General features: G+C 38.8%; 2 protein-coding genes across 2 annotated transcripts; both read left to right on the plus strand.

Moving 5' to 3' along the window:
* The first annotated feature begins 175 nt into the window (after positions 1-175).
* riok2 (RIO kinase 2 (yeast)) lies at positions 176-4,407 on the plus strand. Its single transcript, XM_055049035.1, has 10 exons — positions 176-335; positions 1,037-1,175; positions 1,266-1,382; positions 1,678-1,853; positions 1,950-2,038; positions 2,146-2,337; positions 2,425-2,517; positions 3,087-3,497; positions 3,691-3,790; positions 4,031-4,407. Exons 1-10 carry the CDS (start codon positions 270-272, stop codon positions 4,190-4,192), a joined length of 1,545 nt encoding a protein of 514 aa, XP_054905010.1. The 5' UTR covers positions 176-269; the 3' UTR covers positions 4,193-4,407.
* Positions 4,408-5,254: 847 nt separating this feature from the next.
* Positions 5,255-10,052, plus strand: LOC129372081 (protein limb expression 1-like). Its single transcript, XM_055049098.1, has 6 exons — positions 5,255-5,501; positions 5,916-6,118; positions 7,259-7,399; positions 7,481-7,576; positions 9,018-9,095; positions 9,233-10,052. The coding sequence occupies exons 1-6, from the start codon at positions 5,420-5,422 to the stop codon at positions 9,674-9,676; spliced, it is 1,044 nt and encodes a 347-aa protein (XP_054905073.1). The 5' UTR covers positions 5,255-5,419; the 3' UTR covers positions 9,677-10,052.
* Positions 10,053-10,371: the final 319 nt, after the last annotated feature.

Below are 10,371 nucleotides of genomic sequence, written 5' to 3' on the forward strand. Positions count from 1 at the left end.
TGAAGTACAAATGATTTAGTGGCAATAGTAACTTAATTACTTAATTACCGCTACATTTTTCTAAAACCTAACCAATTATTTCGTTGCGTTCCACGCGCTGGACCATTAAGACTCCAGTCCAGTAGGTGGCGTAATGCATTCATTAGCTGGTTGACGCTGCAGAAGAAGAAGAGCGTCCGCCTTGCACATGTGTTTACTAAAACTGTGCTCTGTACTGGTAGTGGAAAACCTGTTTATAGTATCATTCTGTTCAACTCACTAACTGTAATATGGGGAAGCTCAATGTTATAATACTGAGGTATTTATCTCGAGATGACTTCAGAGTCCTCACCGCGGTAAGTAACAATATTAGCGCTTGGTTTTAAAAGAGTTAGCATGAGTTAGCTTAGCTTCGTTTGTTAGGATATCTGTCGTATGGTAAGTTAATGTTACATTAACGACACTGTTACAAATGTCGCCACGGCAAATGACTCGGTTAAAGTCGAACTGATTTATTTTCTAATTTTACGCGCTTAGGAAACAAGATTAAGAGGAGAGATTATCTTTAGAGACGACAATAACCTCTGAAGTTTCTCCTCCCTGAAAGTACCCCATTTCAAAGTATTGCACTTTGAAACAAAGAGGGAAATAGATTGATAGACTGATCAGCCTCCAGAATCTCAAATTGTTAAAGACAATAACGTTATGTGTCACATCGACAAAAAGTACATTTTAGCTTCAATTCAATTATTTGCTTTGAAAAATCCTTGAATTTGTGCAGTCTTCTGTTTTTTCAATAAGTTATTGCTCAAAATTAAATATTGTGAACATAAACTACACAAATAATCTGTATAATACATATTGTTTTCACAATTCTAAAAATAATCAAGACTTTATAACTGCTGTAAACATCTTATTCAGCTAAAGAATAAGTAATGGTGAGAATTAAATTGGCATATGTAGCCTGGTAGAAGGAGAATGTTCCCTAAATAGTAGTCGGTTCTTTGCAGCCATCATGCTTGCCCACTCAAAGTGTAACCTTGTGTTTCCTTCACAGGTTGAGATGGGGATGAAGAACCATGAAATTGTTCCAGTGAGTCTTCTGTCATCTATTGCCAGCCTTAAACATGGCGGCTGCAACAAGATCCTCAGAGAACTCGTAAAGCACAAACTTGTGGTGTATGAACACTCCAAAAGTAAGAGCTTGGGTTTCTGTCTCACTTATAGTGGTGCTAATGTTTACTTCTGAGTCATTTATTCTGATCTCCATTCTGCATCGGTTGTAGCTGTGCAGGGCTACAGGTTGAACTATGGAGGATACGACTACTTGGCTTTAAAAACATTGTGCGCCAGAGAAGTGATTCTGTCGGTTGGTAACCAGATGGGTGTGGGCAAAGAGTCAGGTGAGAGAAAATTGCCTTTTGCCATAAATTAGGTTTAGCTGAAGTGGTTTTGTGGAATTCAGTTACACAACTTATGCTTTTTTTTTGTAGTACTGTTTAAACTATTACTATGTTTGAAATCTCAAAACTTATGCTGGAAATAAAAATCTAACAGAATCTGTGTTTTTGTGAGAAGTGTTTTGTAATGCATTGTCTACAAATTCAAAATAATGTAAAAAAAAGACAAAAAAAACTTAACTTTTGTTCCAAATAATTGAGAATCTTCTTTTCTCTTGTTAATTTTTACTCTGTGTAGATATTTACATTGTAGCGAGTCCAAATGGGGAGCAGTACGCTCTGAAACTGCACAGGCTGGGTCGCACCTCCTTCAGAAACCTAAAAAACAAAAGGGATTACCACAAACACAGGAGGAATATGTCCTGGCTTTACCTCTCGCGCCTCTCTGCCATGAAGGAGTTCGCCTACATGAAGGTAATGAACTGAATCAGTGCATTTAGGTCAGATGGAGCTGACAAAATGAAAATGTAATAAAGTTGTAGTTTAAATTATTACTCCCTGCATTTCCAGGCTCTGTATGACAGAGGCTTTCCTGTTCCCAAACCTGTGGATTACAATAGACATGCCGTAGTGATGGAACTCATTAATGGATATCCTCTGTGCGTAAGCTGGCCAGCCTCCATATTTGTCTGCATACTGCAGTAATAGTGATACGCTTCGAATGTCTTCTCCTCTCATAATTTGAGTGTATTTCCCACTTTTGCAGGTGTCAGGTGCATGAGCTGCAGGACCCGTCAGCGCTGTACAGCGAGTTCATGGAGCTTATTGTGAAGCTGGCCAATCACGGCCTGATTCACGGAGACTTCAATGAGTTCAACCTCATGCTGGACAACCAGGACCACATAACAATGATTGACTTCCCACAGATGGTGTCTACGTCTCATCCTAATGCTGAATGGTGCATATCTGTTCCTGAAGACTTACAAAAAAAACAAAAAAAATCATAAGAAAAGACTTTGCTCACATCTCCAACTTTGTTTTACAGGTACTTCGACCGTGACGTTAAATGCATCAAAGATTTCTTTGCAAAGCGATATAACTACGAAAGCGAGCTCTTTCCAACTTTCAAAGATATCAGGTACCTTTTGATATTTCATGAGCTAAAATGTTTAACATTCTTTATATGAAGGATTCACAGAACATGTACACTTTGTGTCAAAATAAGAAGAGCTCCACAGTATATTTTCCAATGTATCTGTCCAACTGTATTCAGTTCTTTGTTTTTACATTTTAACCAGTTTCCTTTCAACTGAGGGAGACAGTTTGGGTCAGGTGATTTAATTCAGGCGCTATTTTTTCAAATAGGACAATGATTCTAAACACATATAAAAGCTGGTTTGAGATGCATAACACAAACTAACATTACACACCTCAAATACCTGAAAATCATTTTTAAAACTTAATGTTAGTTTGAGTTTTTATATGAATTTGATTTAATCTGTGTTCATTAGAAAAAAATCCTCAATAAACATAAACATCGCATCCAATTCTCTTAAAAATGTATTGCAGTTGTATGTTTTATAATGATTTACACACCAAAAATAAGCTAAAACTAAATTGGCCTTGCTAACATGAGTTCATGTGAGTTTTCTGCGCTGAGTCATGGGTAGAAAGTTGTTCTTATCAGAACTTTGCTTGTTCCCTAAGGCGGTCCTGTTCTCTGGATATTGAAGTGTCAGCCAGCGGCTTTACCAAAGATTTGGAAACTAATGCTGAATTACTACATCCTGCTGGACCCGAAGATGACGAGGTGGAGGATGATGAAGAAGAGGCATCAGATGAGGAGGCGGAAAAGGTGGAAGAGGGCTTTGACGTCGATGAATATAAACATGCAATGCTGGAACTGGAGGGATTGAAAGTCAGCGAAACGCCTGCAGTGACACAAGATCAGAAAGAGGAAAGCAGTGATGAATCAGAAGATGTTCCAGAGGTGATGCCCACACCTGGAGGCCACGAGGAAAGAGGAGGAGAGTTTGAGGAAGAGCTGAAGGAAGCTGAAGATGAATGTCCAGAGCTGGCTGAACTGTCTGCCTCCAACAAAGAGTTCAAACCGTTCAGGTAAGCTCAGGCACATGCTGACCAAATCAGCAGCGTCAGGGTCTCCAATACTGACTGATCATTTAAAAAGCCTTCGTTAAGGCCCTAATCTGGTAAGAACCACTTGAGGAAATCCTGAGTTTAAAGAAAACAATTGGAATTGCACGCAGTCCATGCATTCCCTGTAAACCTTTTTTTGTTTGTTTGTTTTCAGAGACTCGGACAGTCTTCAACAAATTGCAGAACACAGAAGAAGGAGAACCGACAGTGAAGCCACTATGGGAAGCATAGGGAGCTGCTCTACTATTCCTCCAGTAAGTAAAGACCCTGCAGGTTTCATATCAATATAGATACAAAAACTCTTTCTGCTAGTAGCACAAGAAACTTTGTTGCCTGATTAATTGTAACATCAGTTTTGGGGAAATTTTGTTGTGTCTTGCCAGCTTTGCTTCAGAGTCTCCACATCATTTTTCATTTTTTAAAATAACATTGCTTGTTGATACACATTGTGACTCCCTTAAGACAATAACCTGCTGATGTTGTTTGTACTGCAGGAGGTTGTGCGTCAGAAAGTGAGGCGGCAACTCACCAAGCAGCAGAAGGCAGCACAGAGGAGACGTCTGCAGAAAGGCGAGGCTAACCTGGTCACCAAATCTAGAAGGGATAACCAAAATAACATCAAGTCCAGCATGGAGAGTGCCTCCTTCTGGGGATAGCATGCAATTGCAGGCCTGGATTAACCAGCAAATGTAATTTATGTCTACATGTATGTATATATATTTTCGGATCTTCCGCTCCTTCAGCTGAAGAACTGAACATTTATCATCAATGATGAAAACAAGGACACCAGAAGAGTCTCTGCACAGTGATTTAAAATTGTTTCATACAATGAATACTGTTCAAAGAGTAATTACATAATAAAAATATATCTCAAAACAGATCCTTTTTCTTCTTAAGCTAATTTTTACTTTAAGTTCATTCAATTGTAAATATCTTTTTTTTTTAACAGATCTAATGTAACTAAATTATGGAGTGATGTCAACATATTGTTAGTTTTATAAAATTGAAACTTTCAAACAGTTTATCTACATCCCTAAGTAGGTCTTCAAAATGGCTGCAACAGACTGAATGGTTGTGAAGTGATTTATTGATAAAATAGCTGATTGTAGTTTCAAAAAAGGGCATTTCAATTTCAAACGGATCCTTCAATAGAAACAAGATGCAGTTACTACACCTGCTATACATGAAACCTGTTGAGTTACTCTGATGGAAGAAGTAAGACTTGGTAGCTAAGAAACTGCTTTTTGTCAGAATTTGGCTAATTTATGTGTAAGCAGCTCTTATAAAGGGGGTGAATTCACAGTTGAACAAAAGCCATTCATATTGAAGGGGATGAATGGAGCTCAGCCTCCCAACTCAGCGGGTTCAGATTTGAGTGCGAAGTCAAAAATGTCCCAGCCCCCTCTCGTCTTAGATACTGATGAATGCACATTTGTCCCTTTGATGCCAGCTTGTTCCTCGACCAAAATAAGTAAATCTACTGAATCTGTAATGTTTTTTTTTCCTCTCTGAGAATAGTTCAGTGATTCCTTGGCAAAGCTTGCAGCTCTGTTCAGGGATTAGCCAGCTGCACAGCCCAGAGGGGAGGGGCTCGGCATTCCTGCCCTGAACCTCTGGGTCAATATGCTGAGGGGCCCTCTGAGCTAATTGGTGCAGAGAGTGACAAAAGGTGGTCTGCTTCAAAAAAGAGGAATCCTGGTGAGATGTTCACACTGGAGAAGAGGATGAAGTTTGAGAAGTGAAAACTCCTTTTAAATTCCACCTTCTCCATGTATTATCACTTAGACGCAGAGATGTCAATGACTAGTGCTAGTTTTCACTTTTCATGGACCAGTTAAAACATGACTGAATGTTCTTGAGGCAGCAGCAGAACTAAACTTCGGATGAAGATGAGCTACATGCAACTGGAGGAAAGCATCATCTCGTACCTCTCACAGAGTGAAACTGACGACTGCCCCAAAGACTGTGAGTAACGTTTAGTCGAAGGGAAAAGTTAGTTTTTACAGCTACTACTTCAGATTATTTGTGTAAAATTGATCTCACTTTAGATGAAACAGACTCATTGGGTTTTGAATTTCTGTTGCAAATTGTTCTATAGTCACAAAAGAAAGGATGCTGGAAAACTAAAACCTTTGAATGGGTCAGAATAAGCTGATCTGGGTGAAATGTCAGAGTGTAGGTTTCTGCTTACATAAACATACTCAGGAATGCTGCCATATTATATACAGAGTCTTTTATAAATTTGGATTAAGTGTTCTGGGCATTGTTAAAGGATTTTAAAAAATGTAATTTCGCTAAATCCAATACTCCAGACTAATGCAAGATTTTACTGAGTTGCTTCATGAATGTTTTAACATTTTGTCACCCGTCTGTGTGCAGTTAATGTGGTGGGCATCCTGCATAGCTTTTGGGAGCAGAAGCAGACAGCTCAGTGTAACGACTCCTCTGAGTCGGACAAGTTTTGTGGGAAGCCTGGCAGCCACACAGACAGTCTGCTGCTGTACGAGTCAGCACCTCCGCCTGCTCCCCCCTACGTCTGCTACGTCACTCTGCCGGGAGGAAGCTGCTTTGGCAACTACAAGGTGATGTCATTCCTGCTGCTCTCTTAAGCAAAAATATCTTAACTTTTAAAGAGTTTAATTGCAAAAAGACCCATATCGGCCAAATACTACATCTGAATAGTTATCGTTTTCAGGGATGTTCATGTTTTGATTATTTTGCTTAAACTGGAAAAAGTGTGAATTGTAATAGAAATGGTTATCAAAGTTAAAACTGTTAGCAATGAGATTTGTCACATGTTTTAAAATACTTTATTTACATTCTATTGAGACAATCCTGACCTTTTCTATTTCATGAAAAAGAGACTGAAAATGATTAAAATATAATAAATTAGTGTGCAGAGAATAACACCAAATTGCCCAAAAGCCTACATAAGATATTTCAAAACTATTTTTGCAATCAATTTTTGTTCTTATTTTATTATATCATTCCTTTTTAGCTATATATTTTTAATAGAAATTTGATTGACTCTTCTTGTTGCTTTATTGACTAAACCATAGACCAACAAAAGAGCCATGAACAAGTCAGTTCAGTACAGAAAAAAGTATTTTAACATCAACAAGGTGAGCAATCAACTGAGGAATAATGAATCCTGTTTCAGGATTTGTTTTGTATTTATGAAAGATGTAACTTTCAGATGTGATTTATCTGCCATAGGCAGCTTCCTTAGCTTGGCACCTTTTATTTTGTAATCCACTTCATCAAGCATGCTGCTCAAAAATCTTATCATCATAAGCAAACGCAGAAATTGAGCGAAAAAGCAGACAAAAATAAATAAAAAGACTGAAAATCCATTACCAGGCCTCTAAGCGACTGTCTTTTTTTTTTTAACAAGAAAATGTGGTTCCCTGAAAAGCAAGGAGAAATTAAATCTTTTACTGGATTGTTTTGCTGATCAGCTCTCGCTCTGCTTTGCAGTGGGCGTATTGTGATCCAGCCAGCAGCCTCCACCTTAGGGGAGGTCTTCTTAATGGTTGTGCTTGAGTGCCTGTAATATTCTAATAATCTTAACAGTGATTTAAGATCTGATCCCACAATGTCAAAGTGTAAGATAAGATCTCTTTCAAACATCACCTTGAAGTGACTTGTTTTATTTTCTCCTTAACATCATAAATTGCACCTTTTTTTTTTTTAACATCTCAGGCCTTTTCTTGCCTCCTCAGGTGTGTGACACCCAAGCAGAGGCTCGCAGGGACGCGGCTCGTGTGGCTCTAATGAACTCGCTGGTGAACGAGTTGCCGTGTCGACGCATCACCGCTGAGTTCATCACTCACAGTCTGAATCAAGCCGCCACAGAAAGCGCTGTGAGTATTTGCTGCTTCCAGATCCCTTCGGTTTAACTTCACCTGATAAACATTGACCTGCCCTGATGTCTCTGAGCAAAGGTTCCTGTGGAGGATTCGTGTGACTCAAGCACCAGCATAGGAACCTACAGTTTTCTGCTTCAGTCCTACATGGGACGGACCATGCTGGAGTTCCAGGTACAACGACAAACCATTCTGCAAAAATTATATTTTTTAATCTGTGCTTCGAAATCATAAAGTGTCAGGTGATTGATGTGAAAATAAGAAAACTATGGCACAAAACATATTTGCACCTTGTCGCTGTAACGGTGCTCTAGTGACTCAACCAGTGACTGTTTTATCAATTCTGAAAACTTTCCAAAGACATTGTAACTATTTAATGTTATATTTTGGGCCTAATTTTAACCTTGTAGCTCAACTCGTGGTGTTATTTTCACCTTCTAGCTTCATCATTACAACCAGTTTGTTTTTAGTAGGAATATTAGTCTGCCCTCATTGACCCTGGCAGCTGAACTGAGGCATTAAACACCTCATATTTCTACCTCTGAGTAAATATCACATCTGCAGACAAGGGGGATAATAGGCAAAGGAAATGGGTTCATTATTGTCATCATTGCATCCACATGATTGCACGCTGACATGCAGTCGGGCTGACAATGTCAAGTAGAAGCTGGTTGGTGCAAGATGAGTCGCATATTTGCGTGTACTGCCATAAAAAAACACCAGGCTTCAATATCATACAAGTTACATCTAATGTCTCCCATGTGTGTCTCATTAAATCTGTATGTCAATGTACAGACTCGAGGTTTAACATGAATGTTAATGCTGCTAATGTATGGCAGCTGTTCGGCCAGGTGCTGTTTTACATGTCATGGTCAAACCGGTGCTGTATCAACATTGTCAAAGTAACGTTTTCAGGATGATGTGCGGCGCTCCCTCGACAAATAACACTTTGCACTGAGGTCAGAGAGATACATTTTGTTTTTCTTCCACATGTTTGCTTTGTCCCTTGCATGTCTTGTGACGATACAAGGTAAACATATTTTTCTTGGAAAACGGCTTCCTTCTTGCCAAAGTTTAATAAAGGCCAGATTTCCTGAGCTCTGGATTGCTGCCCTTCCTCACTCTGTGAGAATAACGATTTATAAACTAATCCTGCTTTAAACTTCTCCACAACTTTTTCCCTGACCTGTTTGTTGTGTTCCTTGTTCTTCATGATGCTGTTAGTTCATGAGTGTTCTCTAAAAATAATAATAAAAAAAACAAAACTGTTGCTTTTATACTGTGACTCTAATCAGTGATCAAATGGCTTCTGGAGGTAATTGGTTACACTGGATTTTATCTAGAAGTATCACTATACTGCTGATTTGAAATGATCTTTTTAGATTTTTTTGTGTGTAAAAACTGTTTAAAACCATGTTCCATTTTCCTTCTGCTACACCGTATGTTTATCTGGTTTATCACTTCAAATCCAAATGAATTGCCTTTAAGTCTGTGATTTTAAACTTCCAAAATGTAAAAAACGTTTATTATTTTTACAATAGAGCTTTAAAAGCATTGATTTGGAAGTTTACTTTGTTAAAAATGATTTCTCACACTCTTTCTCATCTTTTTTCAGGAGATGATGACAGTGTTCCAGTTGTTGCACTGGAACGGGACATTGAAGGCTCTGAGGGAAAAGCAGTGCTCTCGACAGGTGAAAATCCTATCACGCTGCAAATCATAAAATTATTGTTTCATGCAAATCATAACAAATGTTATGTTGTTATGAGTTTTGATGCTTTATCTGCTAATCCATGGTCGTAACTGCATATTTTCTTTCTTTTGTCCCAGAGTGTGATTACCTACTATTCCCAGCGAGGGCTGGACGAGAGCATGCGGAGCAGCATGGCTCTGGATTGGCTTGGGCGGGAGCAGAAGTCACCTGGACTTCTGGCAGCGCAGCTGCAAATGGCGCAGAGAGAGTTGGTGTTGGCGCGACGTCGAGGCATAGAGCTGCGCTTCTACAAAGAAAAAACAGAGATCCTCGGCCTGGCCCTCAGTCAAGCATATATTCACCACACACCAGGAGCTTTCAGCCCAACTCCAAGTCACACAGACCAGCATGAACAGCTGTCTTTACAGGTGTTATACAGCCAGGATTCAGATGACCAGATGTTTCAGCACACAGTGTTTAATAACCCCATGCAAACTTCCACAGACACACCTGCTAACAGCCCCTTACTATTTTCACAGTGCATGTTTGTGCCTTTATATAACCCTAAATACAATGAATAGGAAATAAAATAATATGCATTGTACATGACATCTTTGTGAATGGTGCAGTGTCAGAGGCATCAGAAATCATGACACATGTCAATGGCCATGATGTTTTCTGAGTTTTTCCATTATAGATTTAAACAGAAATAAAGTAACACAACATTTTAAATGCAAATCATTAGCACTTTGAAACAAGTAACTGTTGAAAAGCAAAATCCTAAATTCAAAGCATGCGCAGCTTTAACCCTATAAAGCAGATTGTTCACATGACTATTGCCACACTTTTACTCTAAGACTATATTGCATTTTAGTTTAGCTTTGCCGCTGTTACTGTTTTTATGTGTCTTTTATAACACAAAATGTTGCCTGAAACTTAAATAAATTGTTAACATGTCATTGTTTTTTTTATTTATTTTTTTATGTTATGTTTTACATACCATACATTTCAGTGGTATCACCTGATGAGGTTGTCAGCAGATGTAGAAAAAGTAAAAGCTGTCTCAGATGATCTTTATAAGTCATATATTTAGCAGTCAGTGAACGAGAGGCATGGTAGCCCACAGATATTATGCGTGTAATTACATTATACGTACGTATATAATGTCTACAGTTTACACCTTGGACAACATTTGCGTTTGGTGACTTTAGGCTGCTCTCGGTTCCCGTAGAGAGGTGGAGTCGTCACGTGTTTGCAGATTGCCATCTTGTAGTTC

The sequence above is a fragment of the Poeciliopsis prolifica genome, unplaced genomic scaffold, assembly GCF_027474105.1.
Source record: "Poeciliopsis prolifica strain line A6 unplaced genomic scaffold, Auburn_PproV2 SCAFFOLD028, whole genome shotgun sequence".
Classification (NCBI taxonomy): domain Eukaryota; kingdom Metazoa; phylum Chordata; class Actinopteri; order Cyprinodontiformes; family Poeciliidae; genus Poeciliopsis; species Poeciliopsis prolifica.

Excerpts from the sequence above, each read along its gene's own strand:
- riok2 (XM_055049035.1), top strand. The coding sequence starts at position 270 with ATGGGGAAGCTCAATGTTATAATACTGAGGTATTTATCTCGAGATGAC. Across the intron at positions 2,338-2,424 it reads TCTCATCCTAATGCTGAATG|GTACTTCGACCGTGACGTTA; the intron begins GTGCATATCTGT and ends TTTGTTTTACAG. Across the intron at positions 2,518-3,086 it reads CCAACTTTCAAAGATATCAG|GCGGTCCTGTTCTCTGGATA; the intron begins GTACCTTTTGAT and ends TTGTTCCCTAAG.
- LOC129372081 (XM_055049098.1), top strand. The coding sequence starts at position 5,420 with ATGAAGATGAGCTACATGCAACTGGAGGAAAGCATCATCTCGTACCTC. Across the intron at positions 5,502-5,915 it reads TGACGACTGCCCCAAAGACT|TTAATGTGGTGGGCATCCTG; the intron begins GTGAGTAACGTT and ends GTCTGTGTGCAG. Across the intron at positions 7,577-9,017 it reads GGACCATGCTGGAGTTCCAG|GAGATGATGACAGTGTTCCA; the intron begins GTACAACGACAA and ends ATCTTTTTTCAG.